This window comes from Pelecanus crispus, chromosome 3, assembly GCF_030463565.1.
Source record: "Pelecanus crispus isolate bPelCri1 chromosome 3, bPelCri1.pri, whole genome shotgun sequence".
NCBI classification, from domain to species: domain Eukaryota; kingdom Metazoa; phylum Chordata; class Aves; order Pelecaniformes; family Pelecanidae; genus Pelecanus; species Pelecanus crispus.
In genome coordinates, this window is record NC_134645.1 from 129,080,731 (window position 1) to 129,106,265 (window position 25,535).

The 25,535-nt window shown below is 48.3% G+C and overlaps 2 protein-coding genes across 2 annotated transcripts in view; both read right to left on the minus strand.

Moving 5' to 3' along the window:
* LOC104026899 (L-threonine 3-dehydrogenase, mitochondrial) overlaps window positions 1-25,535 on the minus strand; it is a 168,055-nt gene that overhangs the window by 29,577 nt on the left and 112,943 nt on the right. The gene's annotated exons all lie outside the window — the stretch shown is intronic.
* BLK (BLK proto-oncogene, Src family tyrosine kinase) overlaps window positions 15,828-25,535 on the minus strand; it is a 36,251-nt gene continuing 26,543 nt past the window's right edge. The window contains exons 8-13 of the mRNA XM_009488940.2: window positions 25,235-25,387; window positions 24,143-24,322; window positions 23,492-23,568; window positions 19,880-20,030; window positions 16,414-16,545; window positions 15,828-16,036 (exon numbers count right to left, since the gene is read on the minus strand). Coding sequence (XP_009487215.2) covers window positions 15,828-16,036; window positions 16,414-16,545; window positions 19,880-20,030; window positions 23,492-23,568; window positions 24,143-24,322; window positions 25,235-25,387 — 902 coding nt within the window. The remainder of the gene's footprint in view (window positions 16,037-16,413; window positions 16,546-19,879; window positions 20,031-23,491; window positions 23,569-24,142; window positions 24,323-25,234; window positions 25,388-25,535) is intronic.

The window sequence follows — 25,535 nt, forward strand, 5'->3', positions numbered from 1 at the left end:
GGAGCCCTTTTACTGCCCTTTTGCTAATCTCTGCAGCTGTTTAGGACCTCAGGTTGTGCAGGATTTCTTGAAAGACAACCAGTAGTTTCTGCAGACACCAGTGGTTCAGGACTTTCTACCTTCAGATGTAACAGTGGAAGCTGATGTTTTATCAGTGAACTGAGCTAAATAATCAAATGCATTAGGGAAAGAAATACTAGTTACTGCTTCTACACAAGGGATGTTAGAAGGTTGTCTTTAATTGTGGTGCAACCACATTCTTTACTTCCTATTTTGAGCCATACCAGAAATGACTTTGCAGGCCTGTTTTGCTCATTTCTCACAAGTTTTCGAATACCTCCAGCTTCTGCAAGCCATGTTACTCAGTCTGTGCAAGCACTTCTTGTTTACAAGGCCATGATGAACAAATTCAGTCTAGGAAAGGCACCAGAAAGAAGGGTCCCTCTTCCAAAGAGCTACCTGTGAAAAAGGGGTCAATGCAACCACCAGAGAGAGGAATGCACAGGAGTTTGCTGATGTCTATATAGCAGTGGGATATGGGGCTGTAGCTTTCCCTGTCCTGATTGCAATGATTCTTCTTATGTTTACAATAGGAAAGAAATAGGAATAAGTGTTTTCACCATCAGAGGTGGAAATAGGCTCCCCATGGAGGCAGTGGGGACAAGAGGTGGAGCCAGGTTAGGACGGCATGGGTGAGTTTCTCGAAATACCGTGTCATGGAGCCTGCTGAACTCGGTCTCTCGGCTCTGTGGTCCCACAAGCCAGCAGTGTCTTTTTGCATGATGGGGCTCATGTCCCCAGCTGGAGGCAAAAATGATGTGGGGTCTTTCTGGCTGTCAAAGACCAGGCTGCCCTGAGGGCTCTGATCAGTCCCGTTCTCTGCTCATGGCCATATCATGGTCTTCCGTGAAGCAAATGTATGGGACTGCAAAGTATCCTTGGTGCCCTCAAGGACCTGGTGGGCCACATACTATGTCATTATGCCACACTTCTGCACCTCAGGGCCAACATTTTTATAAAAACACCTCTGCTTTAGGTTGAAAAGACCAGAAATCCAGGCTTCAGGGATGTTACTTCAGGATAACCCAGGCTTCAGGATATTACTCATGCAGCTCTCAGAGGCAGCGGGGACCTGGCGTATCAGAGCATCAGGCAGGAGACCAAAGGAGAGGATAACAGGAGCATGCAAAGAAACAACCTATGGCAGTGTGAGCTCCTTCACTTCAACATAACCATATCTCCTGGTGGAGATTTCTCTGCTTTAATGGTGACTGTGCCCACACGACCTCTCCCAAAGCTGGAGGTGAAGAGCTGTGGTCCCTGCCTAGAAAAAACTGCACTGGCAGGAGTCCCAGACTAGCTGCAATTTATACTGGCACAACTGGACTCTCTCTCACTCAGCCTGTTCTGCTCAGAGGTTTAAGCTGCAGCTTAGCTTATGTTTGCTGTTTTGCCATGCTGTTTCCCAGTGCTGTGTCCTGGCATCCCCATCCATGTAAACTGGATGGTGTAACGGTGAGGAGGGAATGGGCTTCTGGTTTGGGGGACAAATCCTTTCCTCCTCCCAGAAAGAATTCAGATCATTCTTTGCAGGTGAATGAAATGATACCAAATATTTCATTTTCTCTTGTTTTATTCCTTAGTCTCACAAGAAGTTGAATAAGGGGATCGTAGCTCAATTTCAAGGCAAAACCATTGCATGAGAAAGAAAAGGAAAGAAATTTAATTTTGAAAGTCAGGGCAAAATGCTTCAAAGTTTTCTCCAATCTTTTTTTTTGGCTGAAACAGCTTGCCAAATTTGGCCTGAACTTGCACAGAGACTTGATCTGCCAAAACCTACATTTTTCAGTGAATTAATGATTGTTATGAAAAATTTCAGCCAGCTCAGACAAAACCCAGAGCTGTTTCGAAGAGATAAAGTTAAAATGGTGCAAAAGTCTTCCCAGACAAGCCTTTATGGTTAGCTTCTCAAAGGAATGCATGTACCTAACTCCCTCTCAAATGACGGAGAGTTAGTACTTAATTATTGGATGACATTGGCCTTTCATGCTTATATGGTGATGACTGTTTTTGACAGCAGAAGGGACTGAACCAATGACTACTGAGAGCAAAATGCAGAGTTCACACTAGCTCCATTCACCCCCATCCAAGGATTTGCACAGACTTCTTTACAGTAATATTTGAGCAGCATTTGGTAGCACACCACCTGATGTTAACGGATCTGGCCCTTCTCCCTAGGAGCAAATTTCTGCACTTGGCAGGTTTCAAGCCCAGCTTGTTTTAGCTATAAAATGCACATTCTGCTGAAAAATCCCAGTGACCAGCTCTGTTCTTTGGCCTTGCTTCATTTTCAAATCAAAGAACAGCCTCAACATCCTCCCTCATCCTCCCTTTTATTTCCCTCTTGGCAAAAAATAAACACGTATATTTTTCCTAGGACACTGGTATCTCTGCCCAGAACATGCCATGATATTATTTTTAACTCTGTTTTCTCTTCCTTGCTTTTCTTTATGGAAGAGCCTTGGAAGCCCTCTTTTTTTTTTCATCTGCACCCGCATCTGCTTTGCCCTTTCCTTCCCTTCCTCACTCCTCTTGATAAAAGACCCTGGTCCAATTCCAGCAAACTGCCAAATGCACCGTGCACGGAGCTGGTCAGAAATACCTCTGCCGATTAAATCACCCTTTTTAAATAGCCCGAGCAGTTAATGTCAGCTCTCCCTGCCAAACAGTTTCTTGCCTACCCATATCCGTTCAGCAGTGTGGCGGCCAACCTCTCTTGCTCTCAACTTGTGCTGAGAAAAGGCAGCTCACAAGCCAGACAGATATGTAGACATCCCCTGAAACAAGAGGAGGAGATGCAAGTGAATAGTGAGACTCATTGTTGGGCAGATCAGACATTGCATTTCTCTAAAATGTTGTTTCCTTGCTGAGTGTGGAATGAGTGTTGTGTTAAGGGCCTTAGAGGACTGACTGCAGTACCTGGGGACTGTAGGTGAGTTTGGAACTTCACTGTGCTGGGGCTGTTGTAGATGGACGTAGGGGACCCTAAAATCTAGCCTCCTCCGTGGTGCCTCTGAGGAAAGGCTGGGGGGCACTTGGTAAGGTGGAGCTACCTGAAGACCAGTGCTGAGGAGCACAGGGCATAAGGCTTAGGTGGAAAGAAAGTTGTCTCGAAAGCCACAGGGCAGTGAGTTGTTTTTAGGGGTTCAGGTGTGTCATGGTGACCACCAAGGTCCTGCTTTATCTCTGAGATGTTGCAGTGTTTCCTGGTCCCTCGAGTTTTCTTCTGAAGGACATGGGTCAAAGTGGCTGCCCTGCTCATGCACGGCTGAGCTCCCAGCAGCTCTGAGGCTCCCGTTCGTGTAAGGAGGAGGAAGGAGGTGGCTCCGCCTTGCTGAGCGCTCAGGACCTTGCAGATGTTGCATCCTAGAGAAAAGACTGAAGGAGAAGAAGACACATGAGGAGGTGATCTGACTTCCTCTGGGCTGGCTGTGGTCAGTGGATGACCAGGGAAGGAGAGGCCCTTCTCTGGCTAAGAGCCAGCTTTCCCTTTAGGATGGAAAAGCCTCTTTTTTTCCCCCCATCAATACTGGTGAAGGGTGGGCTGGCTGAACTGCAGCAAAGGCTGAGACATTGTCCTGTGCATGGTGTGTGCAGGTTCAAGTGCACTTCTCCAAGTATTGCAGTGTCCTTAATGTTTCCTTGTCCTGATTCAAGTCCAGGCCATTAGCGCTAACAGGTGATTGGGCCTATGGACCAGGGGAAATCCTTTCTACAGGATGTCACAGGGGCCCAGGTCACAGTGGATTTACAATCCACGTGAAAACAGAGTGATGTTTATGTGGATGGAAACAGTGAGACCTTAAATAATACAATAGGGTTTTGTAAGGGATACAAGCCCTTATGTCTGAGGGGAGGATGTACATGGGGTCTAGAAGAAGCATCTCATGGGAGCTGATCATCCTGCTGCTGAGGGTATCTGGCACCTTCCTTCAATGCAATTGCTCCACTCCCCAGTGAAGCATCACCCCGGAGCCAGCAGCTCAGAGAGGGGACTCTGGACCAGAGCATCCTGTACCCAAGCCCCGTTATTGCATGCTTGTCTGTAAGCGCAGCCCTTGCCTGTCCTTTCTGTTCCCAGGCAGAAGTCAAGGTCCCCGTGGCAGGAGAGCCTGACGCAGGCAGCTCCCCCCCCATGACGCTCCTGTGCCTGGGTACAGAACATTCCTGTGGGGAGGCAAGGGGTGGGCAGGGGAGCCAGGGTGCAGATGCACACTGCCTGTTACCTTGAGCACCAGGGAACAGCTCCAGAGTGAGCAGGGATATGGTTGGCTTGTTTTTGCAGTCCTACTCCAAGCAAGAGGAGGAGGAGGAGGAGGAGAAGGAGGAGGAGGAGCGGGGCCGCCGGCAGGGATTGCATGGGAGACTTTGTTGGAAATAGCCTGCACAGCTGGGCTCTGTCCCGTGGCCTTCACCTTGCTGCTTTGCCAGGGGAAAAGGAAAGGGGGGGGACTTGGCTGATTTCTCCTGCCGTCATACTTCGGTTTCTTCCCAGGTGGAGGCAAGCAGGAGCACAGGGGGTACATTCACTCTCTGGTCCCACAGGCAAGCACAGAAGCATGGATTGGATCCATTCTATTAAGGTCTCTTCACTTTCAGAAAAGGATGGCCACATTCAAAATGACTGTTGGGAATAGTCCCTGGCCCATGATAACCCCCAAACCATGCCTGGGACTCATCTGGGTCAGTGCTAACCAGGCCAAGCCAGATTTGTGCCACACTAAGCAGGATGGACAATTTGGAGATGGAGGTTCAAAGGGGTTTTTCCATGTTTCAGTGTGAGACAGAACAATGTGACGGTCTCCTTTCCTTCCGTCCATCTTTGTGAGCTCCTCCTGCTTCAGAGGGGACATTGGTTGCGCATTTCCTCTGCAGTGAACCATCCTGATATCCTGTTCTTTTGCATCCAAGCGGGACAAGGCTGTAAGAAATACTCTGAGTAAAATACAGCCCGCCCTCAGGGCTCAGACCTTCCTTACTTGTGCACAGGGAGCTCAGGCTGGGAAACAGGAGGCATATTCAGACCACCAGCCTGGTGGGTGTTGCTTTTATCCCCAACAAATAGCTTTAGATTTGCAGGTCACACCTTGTGGCTAGGATGTTGTTGGTACATGCTGAAGCCTTTGCAGTCTTCCACTGTCCCACTCTTTTTAGACTAAATACATAACAAAGAAACCAAGGCAATGGTCTAGAATCATCTATAAGCGCTCCCCTAGCACCACACACGCAAAGCTGTGCATGTAGAGAACACACACACGTATTAGTGCTCCGACTCCCCAACCCATTGTAGCTGACTCTCAGCCACAAGCTGAGTGTCTCCTAGCAATTTTGGCTCCAAGCATGCCTCTCTCTCAGGCTCCCAATGCTGCGGGAGTGAGAAGAGGGTAGAGGGATTGGGGGGAAGGGTGTAAATTGCTCACTGAGGATGCTATCACGTCAAGCCCACTGTTTACAAGCTGCTGCCAGGTTATTGAAGATCAGAGAGTTGCTGGGTCTAAACACAGCTACTCCTGGAGTGCAGCATGTCGAAGCTGGTTGATACATGTCCACCCGCTGCCCTTGAGTTGACCTTTAAGACCTTGGAGTTATCAGAGGGAAGCGACCATGCGGTGGGGCTGGAGGACCACCTACGGTGCGACGTGAGCTGTGTGGCGATCTTGCACAGCTCAAGGAGAAGAGATCTAGAGATACAGTCTACAAAGGGGGCTCCTGGCCCATACAGATTGAGGGCTGGGAACCTGTATGAGCATCTAAACACCCCGGATAAATAATTGCCAGCCCATAGGTGGCAGAGGTGCTTTTTCGCAGTCTATCCAGTTGGGTTGATTAACCTCCTCTGTGATGTTGGCCCATGGAGCAAGGTGGCTCTGCCCACCAGATGAAAACCTGCTGGTGATTTCAGGCAAAATTGGGTTTAGCGGATATATCTGTACTAGTAAATTCAACACAGCCGACAATTCAATCTGCAGCGCTAAGTTGTTAACATGCTCCTAGCATCAGCTTGGCCCAGCTCAGCTAGCATAGACCTGAACAATCCCTGGGCATTGGTCTGGAGACAGCACACAACAGGGACCAGTCCCAAAACATATTTTGGATATGTCCACCATGTTATGGAGGCTTAGAGGATTTAATAGTGTGGACGTGGCCATACCAGGCCAGCTGGCCTCAGGGTCAGAGAACAGGCCAGGTACATTTTTTGTTTGCCAGCACAGCTGCAATGTGTGGGCTCAAAAGTTTAAGGTACTGCAGAGTCAACACCACCCAGAACAGCTCTAGCAGTGTTTGTCCTGCAGAAGGAAGGCCCTTGAGGTCCTTGGTTGAAGATGGTAAAGGCAAAGGTCATTAGGTAAAGATGCCAAAGGCAAGGTGCTGGTAGAGAAGGAAGGTCAGAGCACACCCTCGCTGTAGGGCAGGGTCCAATTCCAAATGCAGAAGAACTTGTTGTGATATTCATTTCAGAACACCTGGCCAGGCCAGGCCAGTTGTTCTGAAGGTTTGATCTGGATAAGAAAATGTGGGGCAAAGGCTCTCGCATTTACCTGCTCAGAGCAGCTGAACATCCCTCTGCTTGCAAGAGCACATGCCTCAGTCAAGGTTTATCCCTATGGCTTGGAGTTTCTCTGTGTTCTGCCTTTCTTCTTTGCAAGGGGGATATCCTCATAGCAATGCGCACTGCCCTGCATAGCTCCAGTCTTTACCCTTCCTAATATATCCCTACAGGTGAGCTGGGGGCCTGGTTGGGACCCCTAGCTTATGGGGCAGGGGAGAGCAGCAGCCATGTATGTAGGGCTCAGTGGGAAGAAGATCTGTTGTTGCACACATCACATTCCTAGTCCTTAGCAGAGGGGAACCTGGAGGCCAGACCAGATCTTTCTTGCAGGGGTTTCTTCCCAAGTAAAACACATGAGCTCAGCTCTGGGCTGCGTTCCTACATGCTGCTCTCCACTTGGAAATACACTGAAATTCCTGCTCTGGAGTTGTTCCTCTGCTATTTGCTCGGAGCTCCCCGGCAGGCACTCAAATTCCAGGAAAACTCAGAAAACTGACTGCAGTCCCTGTTAATGTCATGCACAGAGAGATGCAGGAATCTAAGCATCAAATGCCAGCAGAAGCAGATGGGACCAAACTAGGTGTCCTCATTCCCAGACACCGATATGGCTATAGCTCCCATTTCTAGTTAAGTGTGTCCACATGAACGGCCCCACACCTGCGTGCACTGAACCTTCCTCAGAGTGTGACCCTCTTTACCACATTTATTGTTTTTATCCTTCAAAGACTTCACTAGGAGCTGGTAATTGCACCCCACCTTCCTGTTACTGCCTGCTGGCCCTTGATGGAGAAGTGGTGACCACCGGAGTGTCTAAATCCAGAAGCAATAATGTTTCAGGCCCTCATGAGGCCAAAGAAAGGCGTATTGTTAATACCTGAGTTGGGTGTCAACATGAGAGCTAAGCAAGGTACCCTGTCCTGAGGCCCACATCATCCAGGCTTGGCTGCCAAAGGGACTCAGCACTTTGGCTTGCTTCTGGGGACCTCTGTTTTGCACCTCACTACAAAGAATTTCCTCAAAAGAGTGGCATCTTTGGGAAGGAAAAAACAGAATGAAAGCTGCAAGACAGGTCCAGAGACTGAAATAAAACTGTTGCTCTCCGAAGCTTTGTAAGGGATCTCATTGTAGGTAGGCCACAGGGGCACATGGTGGTTCATGGTACAGAGAGAAGATGTGGAGAATTGTTTTTTTCCTACTGTCTTAGTATTTTTGAGATTTTGGAAATGTTTTCATGGTCCACCTGAGACCAAATAAGTTTTCCATCCAAGTGAGGTGTTTTGGGAAACGTGGATGGATGAACTGTATTCTCAATAGAGGGAGTCCTTGCCTTTGGATTATTTGTTGTCTAATAAGATGTGTCCTCCAATCTGAAGCTTTTTCTGCATCTAAGGCATTCATAACATCTCTTGCAGCTCCTGTAATAAGGACTGTGTTCATGCTACAGACTTACCCTCAGAAAGAGCATCCATGGGCTCTCTCTCCTCCTGAGCTGCCCATTTCCTTGAAGCTCACAGGAACATAATACCTCTGCGATCTTCACCCTTCTGGCCAGGGAATCAGGGCTACAGCAAGAGACACTTTCCTCCCTCACTGGGTGGCCAGAAGCCAGGTGATAGGGAGTTCAGCAGTGCTGCCAGAAGGACCAGGAACCATGTCCCCAAGGCCCTGCTCTCTAGACCCAGAAGATGATGCTCTGCTAGTCCAGGACAAGTTCTCTTAACCTTATCCTTTCCAGCTCTTCCCCTTTGTGTGGGAGATTTGTAGCACAGGAATTTCACCCCAATAGCTGTTCTCCAAGGCACTAACCACTAGGCTGGGCATTTAGCGTTCCAAATACCCAAATATTTTCCAGATATTCCCCAGGAAGTCCACCAAACCCCTAGCTTCTGTGGTATGAATCTCTCCTACCCCTCTTTTGTGGCTGTTTGTTGAACGCAAGAGTCTGCCTGACAGCTTCAATTCAAGTGAGCATATTTTCTCTGTGAAAAATTTGGTTTTGTCCATATATTTCAGGTGGCATGTAGTGATAAGGAAAGGCTTGGGTGTTACAGCAGTTGCTCTTGGCTTTTTTCTAATATTGGAAACACCAGCCAAGTTGGCTCAGTTGGTTAGAACATGGTGCTAATAACGCCAAGTTCACAGGTTCAATCCCTGCTTACTGCAGGGGGGTTGGGCTTGATGATCTCTCAAGGTCCTTTCCAACCCAAAGCATTCTATGATTCTATTTTTGAAGAATATCCTCTCTCAAGCAGTGCCAGCACAGGGATTTTCATTTGCAGCTGCCCAATGTAAAGGTAAGGCCACCATAGTCGTTTGTTCCTCCTAACAAGGTGCACATGATTTCCCTTTTTTGTGCCATCATTTTGTTGCCTACATTGGCTACCAGTGGCTCATGCACGAGTGTTTGAGTTCAGGGTTGAGTTCAGCCTAGAGGAGATGCCCTGACTGGTACATCAGGGAAACAAGGATGCTCTTTCTCCTTGGGACCAGATTTTGTTGCATATGTTACAAAGGACAAGGTACGTGAGTGTTACTGCTGCATGGGGCAGGGGATGCTTTCCTGGGCTATGCCCCAAGCTGGGATTGAGGCCCTGATTCCCTTCACCATCTGTACCCTTTCCTGGTGGAACAGACATCGCACCCCTGAGCATCCCCAACCCAGGGCAGGGGACTGACCACAGCAAAACTCCCATCACCCTGCCACAGCTGCCTTTCTGCTATCTCCACCCTGTGGCTTCAGCCTGCCCTGGAAAAAAAGGAAAGAAAGATAAGAAGGCCAGGAAGAGGGATCAGGTGAGGACGAGATAAATATAGATTTGAAAGGCGGGGAACTCTCTTGCTATCACAGAGACATGATCAGTAGAACGTTTGGCTTGGTTACAATAGGGGTGACATCTAGCATTCAGAGGATGGTGGTGGGAACTGGAGGCTCCAGGGAGATGCTCATTCCTCCTGCTTTGCTGGCACAGACCCAGAGCTCAGATTTAGGGCAAAGAGGGTAAGCTGGCTGCAAGTCCTTTTCTTATGACTGCGAGGACAGCAAGCACAGGCTCCCTCACCTCCAAGGGGAGTCCAAGCTGGATCCCCTGACACCAGCTCCCTGGATTGTGAATGGGCCAGGGAAGTTGGCTGTCCCTTCTCTCTAATGCTGAATAAGCTGCTAATTTTAACGAGGATTGACCTTGAACAGATTGATGGGGAAGGAAACTCTGGAGAAAGGAGTTCTGGAAGCAGCCTAGAAAAGGAGCATGCATGGCAGGTCACAGCAAAGCCTGTTTCCAGCAGTGGACTATTGCAGATGCCATGGGCAGAACAGGGGAAGCGTGCCACAAGAGCCCTGTGAGAGCAGAACAAGGAAATCAGCAATCTGGAGACTTTCCGGGCCAGGGATGGTGTCATAACACCTGACTCAAATCACTGAGGGATGGGCAATTATCTAGAAACAGCTCCAGCCCTCCTGCCTGCAACCCAGCAGGACTGAAGGGAGTGTCTTTGACCCAGCCACAAACCTCTCTAGAGCAGCCATGGGTCCTGAGTATATAAAGAAAATGCTCCCCTTGAGCCCCGTTATCCATGGAGGGTTCTTCTGGCTGCTGACAGAGATGGCATGTTGCACTGAGTGGGTGGTGGGGATGGAGAGCCCTTTCCTTGGGCAGATTTGCTGGACACTCTGTCTCTTCTTCTCATCAGTAAAGCATCTCTGCTCTCTGCCACCCATGCAGCCTGGCTGTGTCACACGGCCCCAACCTCTCCTTCAGTTCAGGGTTCAGGGATGGCCACCCACACTTTTCAGACCCAGCCTGGAGCTTCACCAGCCCTTGGGGATGCTCTGAACCAAGACTTCTTCTTGGAGAAGCAAGTCAGAAGAAGTCTCCCTTGGCTGTAAGCACTAGGCTAGCTAGATGCTTGGCCAGGGAGGGGGCCCTCCTGGCAAAAAAGTGGTCATTGTTCCCTTTGGTGGAGCAGCTTGGAAACCAGAACTCAACCTGGCAGGACATTGATGCCCTTATTTGCTCTGCAGTATTTGCCAGGGGATATTTGCTCTGCCGTGTGTGCATGGAAGTAAACCAAAGCAAGGTGAGGGCTCTTCACCACCTTCCTTCCCTGGCAGCCCTGCCTTGCTTTTTGGTGGCAGCATGGCAAGCTCCAGACACCCTGTCCTGCACGGAGCCAGTGGGGACACTTAGATCCGCAGGGTGCCAGGCTCTTTATCACCCTGGGACAGGCCCTGAGCTCCTGGCACACACCAGTGTGCACTGTTGGTGAGGCTGCACCTGCCAATGCTATTCTTCTCAGGACCAAACAGGAGCCTAGCGTGGGATGGCATTGAAAAAAGCTCATTTCCCAGGACGTGACTTCAATACATCGCTGCTTTGCTTTTGCTTTACACCAGCCGACCAAGGCCACCTCACAGTTCCAGGGTCCAGCTGTAGCCTGTTAAAGTAGATGCAGACCTCTCTCTGCTGGGCAAACTCCCAAAAAGGGTACCAGCTCCCCCATTTGCCAGAGATCCAGAAATGTAATGGACTTTTCTTCTTTACTCCTGCCCTGGCTGAGTCCTGCATGCACAAGGTTGCAGTGTGAGCCAGAGTCAGGCAGATTGGGGTGTTAATATAGCATGGGGAGAAAGAATAGGGTAGAAGAGCCTTACCTGAGAAGCCCTAGGTCTTTATCCCCTGGGTAGGGCTATGCGCTCCCTCCTTTTCCTTCTCCCTGCTCTTCCGTCTCAGCTAATCTTGTCCCGCTCTGACTGTAACTCAGCTTCCTAAAGACATTCGGGGAAACCTATAGTGTATGTTACGCTAATTTTTTATTTGACACGAGAAAACTCACATTGAGATGAATGTCTGGGTGACAGGAAAAGCCTCAGCTGGAGCTCACACCTTACTAGACATCAGAGAAGCCACCTGATTGCCTCAGTGCTGCTGCTCCCCGCAGCCCTGCCCTCTCACTTGTTTTCCTTTGCTCTCCCTCTTGCTCCCACCTCTCTCCTCTGAGCACCTGCTGATTTTTCCATGCCTGTCTCACTCCCTGGCCCCAGCTCCAAGTTTCCAGATGCACTTTCTGCTTTGCTAAGATGTCACAGTGCACAGCTATTGCCTGGAGAAAGTTTCACACTGAAGCCAGGGGGATATCTCCACATCTGCCAGGTGGAGAACTGAGAAATCCCACAAAAACCTTCCCTCCAGTGCCTCAAACCACTTGCAGACAGGGTATTAATGCAGATGAACTCAACACCAACAGAAGCCCAGACATTACTTGCACAGATGAAATTTCAGATGGAGGATGGGGATGAAGTAACAGGACCAAGGCTGCATGGGAAAGCAGTAGCAAAGACTGATAATGGAGGTCTGGGTCTTTCCATATGAGAGCTGGAAAGACCATTCCAGTGGTCTTTGGAAAGATCACCTGGCACCTGGGGAAGAAATTAAAGGACTATCTTGGTTGTTATGCAAGATACATATCATTAGGCACCTTTTTTAATCCTTGTCTTGGCCGTTCAGAGAGTTAATATTCTGTTTACAGCAGGAATTGCCTCTTAGCTTGTAAAACACCTTGCACAGCCCCATGCCTGCACAAAATAAACAACATGCTTTTCTTGGGTAGCTTCACAGGGTCCTTTTAACTGAGCTGTCTGCATGAGTGATAGGGTCCCTGCTGCAGAGGACTCAGGAATCACAGACTAAGTGTGAGAACCTAGATCACTTTTACCACCTTTCTCCTGCTCTGAGACTCACCTGTGAGCCTCCGGCTGGAGCTCACCCATGATGAAGAGACAACTCTTAGGCTACCAGGTAGGTATGGAGGTGAAGGGGCTCTTGCAGAGCTTGCTGGGGCCATTGGAGATGTCCTGGCCCCCTGCAGTACAGTTGTTTCCTGGGCTGGAGTTCGCAGGAGACAGCATCCCACTTCTCACCTGGGTTTTTGACTGAAGTCCCTGATGTACATGTCCAGGATGCAGACTGGAATGCAGGTCCTTTTCTCTCCAACTGAATAACCTCTGCTGTGGGGGAGCTGTGGCGCCCATTTCCTAGTGGTTTTGGTAGCTGTTACGTGAAACCATGGTTGCTCATGGGGCTCACAGCCTCCCTCCACCCCCTGGAGAGACTGAAGTTGGTGGCATGGCCCCCAGACCCACTCCCCTAAGCAAAGGAAGTGTTGCCAGTGGCTTCTGCAATGGCTTCGTGGTGGAAGCACATGTGACTGCAGCCAGGTGATTTCTGCCCCATCCATTTATCACAGGCATGGCAAGGAACAAAATTCAGCAAATATTTGTGTAGCATGAATAAAAAAGGCTATGGTGTCCAGTGCAGAGGAAGCACAGCTTACAGGCTCTTTGTTATGTTCACCCTGGGCTTGGCCACGTGTTGCTATTGGCCATAAAAATATCCATTTCCTTTCTAAATTGAGCTACAATACTTGACTTTTTGGCCTTGGGTGATAATGCAATGCACAAGTGGTTAGCAGAAACCCTGTAACTCTTCTTCCTGTTTTTTTCCAGCACAAATGATCCACAGTTTTCAGTTCAATAAAATATTTATAGCCAAGGTGTCATATATCTTTCGTCGGTATTTATTTCCATTGTGTCATCTTATTAATAGAAATCTCCTAGTTCTGCATGGAGTTCCTGGTAAATGTGAAAGACCAAGCTGGAGTTCAAGCAGGGGGAAAGACTGTTTCTTCAAATCCAGTGAAATTATTGAATAAATGAGTAATAAATGCTTCTTGTTTAAAATGGGTTTTGTATAGCTGTAACACATACAACTTGTCCCTTGAAACCATGCAACAAGTGGACCAAGCCTGTTCCATCTTAAATTAGAGCTAGGACCTACTAGCACTGGGTTCACGGGGCACAGGAACCAGGTTGTGAAGATGGAGATGGGTGGATGAGGTTTGCAGACAATTTGATGGAGATCTGTCCAACTGTGTCCAAGCCCTGGCCACATGGCTGCTCCCTAGCTCTTCATGCTGAATTGGAGAATGACTTCTGATTGCTCACAGAAATTCTTGGGGGGAAACTTCATCTTCGTCCATGAGGACCAAAGCTGCCCATGGGTCTGCTGTGGAAAGCAGTTGCAGATCAGATGTGTTATGCGTGGGATAAGAAAAGAGCTGTGAGACACCAGAGGTTGATTCACCTCCATGTTTGGACACTTTGGGGGGCGGGGGGGGAAGCCCACCTCCTGAACACAGGTGTCTAATGCTCTTTTCCACACGCTGAGGTTTCCCATCCAGCTCCAGCTGCAGTCCTAGAGGGGTGCAGGTAGACCTTAGAAATAGACCCTTATCCACCAGCCCAGTGAAAACATCCTAGACACCCTAGGGCATCTCCACTAAATCTAGGATTTCTGGGGCTCTATCGTCTCACCCAGTTCCCTTTCTCCTGTGGCTGGGACACCTGTTTTGTGCTAGTAAAGCCTCCTTCCCTCCTGAGGATGCAGGGAATGACATTTCCAAGCTGTGCAAACCAGCCATCTCCAGAGACTTTGGCCTCCTGTGAATGCTAAACCAGTCCCTACATGCTCTTTCTCCCATTTGTGGGTCTGCAAAAAAGGGCTAAACAGCATTTGAAGCCAGGCAAAGTGCTGTTCACATTGACACAAGCAACGTTGTGCCAGGAACACCTGGGAAGCAATGCTGGCATCACGGTGGGGGATTTTGTCTCATCACAGGCAATGGGCAGGGGCATTATAGCACTGAAGATCAAGGCCTTGGACTGAATGTAGCTGCTGATAACCCAGTTGTCCCTACAGATTTGTTATGAATGTTCCCACTGCTTTTTTCCTTCTAGGCTCTCTTGCAGCAGTGGCATGCACAGGTAACTTTGTATCACGTCAGTGATGGTTAGGGATTTTTGCTGGCACACAGGGGTCATATCTGCTATTTCTTTCTTGTAGCATCCTTGTTACACTATGAAAAGCACCCTCTACAGAAGGACTCAAAATCTGGTTCATGGGGTAGAAAACAGCAGACCAAACACCCCAGAGAGATGCTGCTCAGTGTGATAACCTGAAGGAAAGCCCACCTGTGTCCCAGCCTGATGCTCACTCCTGTGGTCCTAACACCCCTTCAGTGTGCCATCTGTGCCTTATTTCTTCATCTTCCACTCCCCAACCCAGTGCAACTGCTGATCGGAGAGCACCCTGCAGCCTAATGTGGACATTCCCACTGGAGAAGCGGGTCAGAGACGCACCAGAGAGCAGGGAAAGGACATTTAACCCCTCCTGGTACCTGGTGTGGAGTGGGACCTGCCGTGGGGCTGGCATGATGCACCGATGCTGCATCAGGAGCTTGTGCAGTAAAGGGCTCAGCAAAGCAGGGAGGATATTTTTGTTCATTTTTGAGGTATTTTAATATATATATTTTTTTTAATTCCCCCTGAGTGGCAATTTGCAGGGAAGGAGGGACATCTCGTGGCCACGCCACGAACGCCACTCCTGCCTCCGGGCTCCAAGGCTGCCTGTGCAGGCGATAAGTGGGGTGCACCCCGGGCATCCCCCCTTCCCGCCCCAGGTACCACCCCAGCATCACCCCAAGCTGCCCGAGGAGCCCCATGGCCTCTCCCCTTCTCCTCCATGGGCTGCGGGTGGGCACGGGAAGCACAGGGGCTTGTTCTCACCCTGACACCCGAATAAAGAAACGGGAAATGGTCACATTCAGTTCTTTATTATTGGCTTGGGACAGAGGGTGGCACCATCTGGAGAGATTGCTCCAGAGCTTGGGGGCCTGGCATGGCCCAAGGAGGTGCAGACAGGACACGTTCCCACCCCTGCCCATGGCATGAAGAGGGTTGTAGTATTGTTGGCAGTGGCATCGGAAGCAGGGGAGAGATTGTGCACCCCCCACACCACCACCCTGCCCATGGTCCCCTCTTCTTGGGGGTGCAGTTGCAGGGCTGAGGGGCTTTTCTTTCTCCGGGTGGGTCATGAAGGAGTCTGCTGTGCTTCATGGCAGAGGTGATGTCTGTGAAGTGGGTACAGACCTCCAAGGTGGATGGGGAAGGACCTGTGCCAGCTCTCAGTCACCTCTTTAGTCTCCATGATAACCACAGAGCTGGCAGCATCCACCTCCCTCATGTCCCTCCTCGTGCCCCATCTCCAGATGCATCGTGGTGGCTCGCAGGAGAAAGGAAAAGGCCTGAAATGAGCCATCGCCGGGCTGTGTGGGATGGTGGCTTTCCTCCAGATCTGTCCCTAGGCGCTGGTGGGACTGTGGCTTACTGCTGAGGCTCTGGTTCGTACTGCTTCTCTGTGGCAGTGTAAAAGTCCTCGAGGACCGACTGCAGGTACTCGAAGGTGGGGCGCTCCTCAGGCTTGTTTCGCCAGCATTTCAGGATGATGTTGTAGAGTTCAGCAGGGCACATGTCCGGGCAGGGCATGCGGTAGCCCCGCTCCAGGTTGCGAATCACCTCGGGGTTGGTCATCCCTGGAGGGAAACGCAGCCCAACAGGAGTTACTCAGCACCCTGGGGGGTGAAGCTCAGTGGCTCCCCGTAGCTCATACCCAGGCAGGGCTGGAGGGGCATGAGGGACCGTGAAGCTGGGACATAACTGGGCACCATCCCTTCAGGGTTGCTCTCCCCTCTCCATCCCTCTGCCCCCTCCCCAACTCCCCTCTATAGGTTTTTCCTAGCACAGGTATGACTGAGGCTCATCGGAGCCTAGGAGAGGAAACCCAGCATGAAGAAATGGGGGGCGTGTCTAGGCACATGTATGCATGCTTGGGTATGTGTCTCCAAGCATAAAGCAGCACTAGATGCTTTAAGCTGATGCATGCTCATCCTGTATACACAGCGCACTGTACCTGGGTAAGGGATCCTGCCGTAGGTTATGATTTCTGTCAGGAGGATCCCAAAAGACCACACGTCAGATTTGATGGTGAAAACTCCAAAGTTAATGGCCTCCGGCGCTGTCCATTTGATGGGGAATTTGGCGCCTGTCCAGAGAAAGCAAAGGGAAATAGTACATGGAGATACAGCATCTCCCTCAGGCACCAGCAAGCAGTTCCCCAAAAACTGAGCCCTGGGTCCTGCGGGCTGTTGGCTGCATCAGGGGCTGCGATGGGACTTACTGATGGTACTGTGGAGTTAATGGAGCTAATGGAGGGCAATGGAGCTGGGGAAGGGTCTGGAGCACAGGGCTGATGGGGAGCGGCTGAGGGAGCTGGGGTTGTTTAGTCTGGAGAAGAGGAGGCTGAGGGGAGACCTTATCGCTCTCTAGAACTGCCTGAAAGGAGGGTGTAGTGAGGTGGGTGTTGGGCTCTTCTCCCATGTAGTTAGCGATAGGACGAGAGGAAATGGCCTCAAGTTGCATCAGGGGAGGTTTAGATTGGATATTAGGAAAAATTTATTTCTGTAAGAGTGGTCAAGCATTGGAACAGGCTGCCCAGAGAGGTGGTGGAGTCCCCAGCCCTGGAGGGGTTCAAAAAATGGGTAGATGTGGCACTTTGGGACATGGTTCAGTAGGCATGGGGGTGTTGGGTTGATGGTTGGAATGATGATCTTAGAAGTCCTTTCCAATCTTAATGATTCCTAGTTTTTACTTTCATTAAAGAATAATCCAGCCACCAAGCCAGGAAACATGAAATTGCTACTCTCCCCTTAATTGGTTTAGTGGTGGGCTTGGTAATGTTAGGTTAATGGTTGGAGTGGATGATCTTAAAGGTCTTTTGCAACCTAAACGATTCTATGATTCTATGATAAGGCCAGTGAAAGGTAATTGCTGCCTGTGTCCTGCTTTCATTCAAAGGTCGTTTCTACCTGGCATCTCTTTGCCTTTCTTGGTTCTTTTTCCACTGTAATCAAGGCTATTTTGTCTTAAAAGACTTTTTCATATGTATATGCTTATAAACATCCATAGATACTGATACACAGAGGCCAAATAATGAAAAAACTTAATTCCTTAGGTAAGTGATAATATGCTTACTAAAAAACATCTAGGTAAACTATTTTACTGATGCATTTAGAGGAATCTGCAGCCTTATTACTTTCATTAAAAAATAATCCAGCCACCAAGCCAGGAAACATGAAATTAATTATTATTCTACCCGTAATTGGTTTAGTGGTGGACTTGGTAATGTTAGGTTAATGGTTGGACTGGATGATCTTAAAGGTCTTTTCCAAACTAAACAATTCTATGATTTCTAATAACACCTTTGCATCTCTTGTGTGTTCAGCAATGGGATCTCAGGAATGGAGCCAAGAACGGTAGCATGACCAGCGCCATGCACGCCGAGGGCGCGATGCTGGGAGTGAGCAGTGCCTGCCACAGGACTGGGGCATCAAGCAGCTCTCGTGGGAGACCCACCGCTCTTCAGGTAGCAACCTGCCGCGGGGAACCGGTGGGTTTCTGTAGCCCAAACTATGTGTCTGTGCTGTTCAAAACCAATGCCTAGAGTAGCTTTATTACGACAACGGTAGGATTTTATTCTGTATAAAATCACTCAGTGGAAGGGGGCTGTTTTTAGTAAAAGTGCATAAATGATACAGAAAATATGAATTCTTTGGTTCTTTAAGCTGTATATGTATATTAAAAAAAAAAATCCCATTTTATTTTGTCCACCAAGATTTTGGGTTGCATGCTGTGAACAGCAATAACCATAGGATTGCAATTTCATTTTAGCTAAGGCAAAAAAAAAAAAAAAACCAAAACACCTTAACACGTAGGAACTGAATGTGTCAAAGACTGCAGAGGAAATCACATTTTTATTTGTATGTATCCTTACAGGACTGAAAGCCCAAATGCAGCATGTGAAATAAGTGCCTTTGTTCTTGCATATCATACTTCTGACAAGTAGACTGATGAGGCTCGGAAATGCAGTCTATGAAGTGAAAATTGTTTAAAGTAGATAAAGGGGCAGTTGTTATTTCAGATTAAAGCTAGCTGGAAAAATGCTGATAGGAACTATTTTCCACTGGAAATGTAGCTCCTTTGGGTACGTTAACAGAATTATGCTCATTTCACCAAAACTTCTCTTAAGGACAAAAACTGCCTTAAAAAATTGAAGCAATGCCACAGTACCCCTTAATGACATTTCCCAAATTACGCTTGTGAGGTTTTACTACTTTGAAATAGTTCTACATGTTGAAATGGACATAATTTATAATATAAAGTATTTTGGGAACAACAAATTGAAAGAAAAGTTTCCTATCTTATAAGAAAAAAAATCTATTCAATTTTCTCTCCCCAGAGTATCCTTTTATGGGGAATTTTATCTTCATGCCAACTCTAGAGGCGGACAGATTTCCAAAATTTGAAGATTTTCTGGCAAGTGCCACTTATGCCAGACTTAATTGTTTTATTTCAATCATTTCTGCTTGTTTCCCTGATGCTTTATAAAGTCTTTTTGCAATCTGAATGACACAATCTCAGGGTCAGAGGTCAGTACAGAGAAAGTACAGAGAAAAAGCTGCCACCAGAGGAATTTGACATAACCTTGTTGTCAAATGGCGGTAGATGGACCCCTGCACCAACCAAACCAGTTGTCACTTCTCATGGCCATGCTCTCCTGTCCACCACCAGTTCAGATACTCAGTCCCAGCAAAAGGGGCTTGGCTTTTCAGGTGGAGTCATAAGGAGACTTCACATTAACATAGGAGGTATTGGGGTTTGTATGTATGCCTTTTTTGTTCGGTTGGTTTGGTTTAGATGCTCAAGGTACTCTGTTCCCATGAGAAGCACCTGTCAAGCTGCAAACCCTCTCCCGTGTTTTGTACGTTGTCCCTGTGTTATGGAAGGGACTTCATCTGATCTAGGTTTGGTTTGCCTGGGACGTCTGGAAACTGCCATTAGGTCCAGATTCATGGCTCCACCCCCGTCTGCAGCCTTGCGGTGTGCGGTGACTGAGTTACACTGCTATTTCCTTCTCTTCAGACTGACACGCTGTGAACACGTAGGCACAGGCAGCAGGTTTCATTCATAGAGGTCAAGTTTCTCCAGCAACACAACCTGAGATTCAGCAGTACTCCCCCAAGCAGTGCCAAAATACTTACTGCCCGTTTCCCTCTGCAAACCTCACTTACTCTTTATTGTCCCTAAGTGCTGTTCCCTCTCCTGGGACCCCATTTTTGGCTCTCTTGCTTGCTCTGCTTGCTGCCTGGGTGCTGACAGGGGCAGCAATGGGGGCTCTGGTCTCACGCCATTGGCAGTGGTGCCCCGTCCCTGATCCCAGCCCAGCCCTTGGACACCCTATATCTTGGAACGTCTGCATGGCAGGAGGATTAGAGATAAGGGAAATGTGTTGGTGAGGCAATGCTGGGAACGACACCCACCTTCTTGTGCCAAGTATTCGTTCTCGATGATCCTGGCCAGGCCAAAATCAGCAATTTTGCAGCAGAGTGTCTCTGAGACGAGGATGTTGGCAGCTCTCAAGTCGCGGTGGATGGAGTTCATTCGTTCGATGTACGCCATTCCCTCCGCCACCTAGGAGAGGAGGTCCTTCATGACTCCACCTTCATGAGTCACCTCCCCATGACAACAAGCTAGCCTGCCTGCATCTTACCCACCTGTACAAAAGCACAGCAGGCATATAGGGTTGCTCCATGGATGGATGGTCGGTCAGTTAGATCAACAGACAGATGCATAAACAGGTAGACAGATACATACATAGATAAATAGATATTCCCCATGTACATGTGCATATGTGCAGCTCTGCCAGCATGCACCTGGCCTCTAAAAGCTTTAAGCAGCCAAGTCGAGCAGAACAGAAACATCGCTCTTTGTTTTGCTCAGAAGTTACAGCTCTGAGTCATGTCTGTAGCGAGAAACAGAAAGTTGAAGCAAACCTGAAGCCACATCACTGGATTCCCAGTTTCTGCCACAAGACTCTACCCTCTGGTTAGGATTTTAATCACAAACACTCCAGATTAAATATGTGGATTAAAAAAAGAAAAAACCCTCAAAGAGCTCATCCATCCCTCAGTCACAGTAGCAAAGTCCAGCTCTAGGAGGACAACTAGATGTTCTTCAGCACCCTCCTCTGTTCTCGCTCACTGGTCTGCTTTGCTTGAGGAGGAGACCCCTGGAGATCCCTCTGCAATAAAACCGAGATTGGTGTTTTCTTTCCCTGTGCTGGGTCCAGATTAAGACCCAGGACACAATACAGTTCCCCTCTGATACCTACAGGATGCAATAGAGCAGAAGGCCCAGATATCCATAAAAATATGACTGGGATAGAGCGTATGTCCCTGGACAAATCCCTTGTCCTGAGCATGTGATGCCTTCTTCAACCACCTCCAAACTTTTCTTTGGGATGTTCTTGCTCCCAAGATCATCTCCCATTGTTTAGCTCCTTGGAGCAGGGAGCAGCCTTGGGGAGGTGCCTGGTGTGTGATGAGCCCCTATAAATGGCAGCAGCAATCTTTTATTGCTGGGTGCTGGCAGATACAGATAAAAAGAGATTGCCAAGTTGGCCTGTCAGTAGAGTCTCGGATTTGGGTTAGGCATTTATCAGTAGGGTGAGTGGATGCATGCAACCCCTGCTAGTAATGGTTAGTACCTATTAAAGCTTTTATGGGTTTGTGGGTGAGGGCAGAGCAATTTTCCACTCCATGCAGATTCACATCAGCATCTTGTCTTACATGTGGTTTTAAACAGGATACTAACACATACTTTCCAATGCTGCATTTCTAACCTGTGTCAACACCCCTTCAGCGCAAGTGCTGTTTGCTGCAGTGGAAAATGGAAGAATTGATGTAATTTCCTGTCCTGATGTTAATGAGATAGTACCCAGCAATGGGCCTGTTCCAGCCCAGTGTGCTTTTGAGTATGTACTCTCGAGACTGACCACAGGATCAAGTGCATCAGCCCAGAGAGTTCTAATTTTAACTCCAACAGACGCTATTGGATCCAAAATTGTGCTCGAGAGGGTTGGGTGCGTGTTGGGCCGTGATGTCATCCTGACTCCACAGATGAACAGATTGCAAAATAGCTCGAGAGACTGCCCTTTTCCTCCTCCTCCTCCTCCCGGAGCTACCCAGTGAGTGTTTGAATCCCTGCCCTGGGGAGATCGTGCTGGGGTGGGAGAGGGAGCAATGAAAGCTGTCCTTCCAATTGAGCCCATGTATTGAGGGATGGGCAAAATCCTTCCTACCCCATGAGCTGCGGGTGGCTTGTGTGGGATATTACATTGCTGGGGTGTGTGGGTTTGTCTGCATTTGACTATCCTGGTCCTGGAGGTGGTGTGCATGGGGGGGTGTGAGAAGGGTGTGGAGGGTGGGTGAGTGCTTCCAGGTGCCCATGGAGAGGTGACGTCCATGTCTAATTGCTCAACCCCAGTGTTGGTGCCCACTGTGGGTACTATTTGACCATTGCAGTGGCTCGGTTTCTGGCCAGCTCAGGCCATGCCACGTGATCATATTCAAGACTTCAACCCTGAACTCGGAGAGTTCTTACGTAGAAATGCACAAGCCAATTTCTGGGGTAATGCTCCTACCAAACCCAAGGGCTCTCTAATATGGATGAATTTGGACCATTCTGCTTATCATCAGGAACTGAAAAAAAAAAACCACAGGCTATACCTTTCAAGAGAAGGAATGAAAGAATGAAAAATGGAGGGAGGGAAGTAGGGAGGTAAAGAGAGAAGGAAGGAAGGAAGGAAGGAAGGAAGGAAGGAAGGAAGGAAGGAAGGAAGGAAGGAAGGAAGGAAGGAAGGAAGGAAGGAAGGAAGGAAGGAAGGAAGGAAGGATGGATTTAAGGGAAAGATACTAAACAGGGAGGCTACAGCTGACCCCATAACTTGTCACATACAACAAAGATAAAGCTGTAGATATGGAAGATTTATCAGTAGTGAAGAGGGAAGGCACTGAAACATGTTCCTCTGCTCCCTTTATGGGGTGCAGAGGAAAATAAAAATGACAGATGGGGACACTGCTTTGATGTATTTAAATATTTTCATCCTGGTTTTAGCAAGAAGGAAAATCTTTCGCTATCATATAACATTTGCTCAAATATTAAGATTCTCCAGTTTTTAATACATTATAAAATAGCTCCGTATGATGGCTGGAACCAAGTGGCCAGCGTTTACATGTTTTTTTGCTCAGGCTCACTTTGACCCAGAGAGGCTGAGTGATCTTATGGGTAAATCCCAGACCTGCACATCAAAATAACTGTATTCAGCCATCACACTGATGCTTCATGGCTTTTTTCCAATATTTCCAAAATCAGCCCAGCTCTGCTCTGGGTGAGCCAAATTCTGTCAACAGCTGTCTAGGACCAAAGTGGAGTGATTTTGCCAATGTCATCCTTCATGTACAGCTTGTTGCCAGGATGCTGCCACTTCACTTGCGGTTTCCCAAACTTTGACCTGTTTGAGTTTAGATGCACTTCTGTACTAAAATGTTATGGTGCAGATGCAACTACTAAGATTTACAGCCTCGGGATGCTTAGAGGGAAACAACCCTTCAATTACAAATGTTTGTTCTCATAAGGAGCAATATTCCCAGATTTGAGGGTCAGAACATCCTTTATGCCTGATCATCAGAAGGGAAGAACTGCTGAAAGCCAGTGTGTCTCTACATTGAAAGTTTCTCTGTTGAGCTTTTTCTTCTTTTTGGTAAAAAGAGAAACAAACTTGTTTCCTGCTCAGCAATCCAGAAAAACAAAACAGAACAAAACAAAACAAACCCAAAACCCCAAAAAACAAACCCCAGTTCTCTAGCACTGCACTAAGTTCCCCAGAGGCTGTCCTAAGGACAGCAGAGCATTGCTGAGCTGACATGCACATCAACACAAGAGGGCTGAGAGAAACCCTAAGAGAGCACACAAGGAGGTGCTGTTTTTCTCCATGAAATCAGCGCTCTGACAGACTTCAGACTTGCAAGAATTTCACTGAGGCAATAACCAATCGTGGTCTTGAGTTTGTTTCCCAGAGGCTGTTCACTAACCTGAGCAGACATATCAATGAGTTTTGGGAGATTCAGTTGGCATCCTTCCTCTGTCTTCAAGTAATCCAGCAAACACCCTGCAAAAGAGGAGACACTGATGTGACTCTTCTGAATAAGCCTGTGTATTTGCTTTCCCTGGTGCTTCTCTGAATATATGCAACACATCTGCCTGCATCCTAGAGAAAATCTGAGGAACCACAGTGGGTGTCTGTTGGACCATCTTCCTTTAGGAAAGTTCCCAATTTCCCCCCTCTATTTTGCATAGACCTTTTGCAAACTGCTGGGCATTCTTCACTCAAAGCGTCATAGACAAGAGAGGCAAAAGAAAGGATGATTTCACCATGAGGGGAGTAAAAATCCAAAACAAACTTCCCTAAGGAACAGTGGAGATAAGAACTTTAAATATTCTTCAAATAGAGCATCACCATCTTGTGAAGTAGCTTATGAAATATGAGAACACAAGAGGCAGGATTTCATTGCCCAGAAAGTCCATTCCAGTATTAGAAACAAATTTGTGGATCACTTAGTCTTTCTGCTTACAGATTTGGTACAATGCCCTCCTTCCCACCCCCCCTTATGATGGGAGTACCAGCCAGCTTGTTGACCTGATTATGCAGAAACCCAACATAAAAGCTCCATGAGGGTCTTTACCATTGGCCATGTACTCTGTCACGATATAGATTGGCTGCTTCGTGACTACTGCATATAGCCGGACCAGTTTGTTATGCTGGAGCCTCTTCATCAAGTTTGCCTCTGCCAAGAAGGCATCAGGATCCATGCTGCCCTCCTTCATGGTCTTCACAGCCACCTTGATGTTGTTCTTGTAGTAGCCTGCAGAGAGATAATGATGCACTGAGGAATTTTGGCCTCTCTATGGGCTCTATCTATGGCAATCAGGAACAGAAGAGCTTGTGGATCAGGGAGCAGAAAACCACAATAACAACTTTCAATCTCCCAGTGAGAAATAAATGGAAATCTCAGTGCCAGTGGGCTCTGAGCAACCAGCAGGTATGACAGGAGAAGGGAGAGACATGGCACAACTGCCAAACCATGTGGCTTTGTCAGGGATCGTCCCTGGTCTGGGTGGTGGACATCCATGCAATGAGCCCATTCTCCCAGCCCTGCAAGACTCTCTCTGTATGAAACCCCTGGGGCCTCCCACCAGCTGGGCTCTCAAATAATCCAGACACCATCAAGAAAACCAGGACTCTGCAGTTAGGACATCAACTCAGTCTGATCCTGTCCACAATCTCAATTGCCAAGGCAACAGGCAACAACAAAGAGGACAGCAAAGGAAGCTGAGCTCACCCCATTTCCTCTGCCACTGATTAGCAGGGGGCAGGAAGGCATAAGGGATTCAGATCTGGGTTATAAAGTGGAACAGGGAAGCAGAAAAAGTGGGATAGTGTCACCCAGGTACCCTGTTGTGTGTAACTTAGAATCCTACAACCATGCCCAGGATTCCCAAGGAGAACAAGAGCGTGTCTCAGGAGTTGAGTATATAGTTACTGTAACACCGCTTTCATGCATGTAACCTATGAAACCCATGGTCAACCACTGATCTGTGCAAACACAACCTGTTTGGTCCTTCCCAGGAGTATGGCATCTACTGCTGCATGAGTACCCATAAATATGTGCTTATACTTTAGGATCCCCCCTGCCCAGACTAGTTCTGTTTTAGGGAAAGAGGGCTTTCCTTCTCCTCTGTATTTTTTTCCTGGAAATGGGGGGAATTATACTTACCCATCCACACTTCCCCAAACTGCCCACTGCCAAGTTTCTTCACAAGCTTCAGAGACTCCCGTGGGATCTCCCATTCGTCCTGTGCCCAGGGTCTCTGGGGAACCACGGATACACAGGGAGCTGTGAGCCGCTGACACAGGCCATCCCCTTTCTCTGTATGAGGACAAAGCACAAGACAGTTCAATGGGATGGCAGAGCTAACTTTGTCCTCCATCTACACATTGCAGGAAAAAGTCAGTCTATGGGAAACCTCAACCACACAAGTGTTTCAGCCACAGGGATCAAGGCACCCAGAATGGAC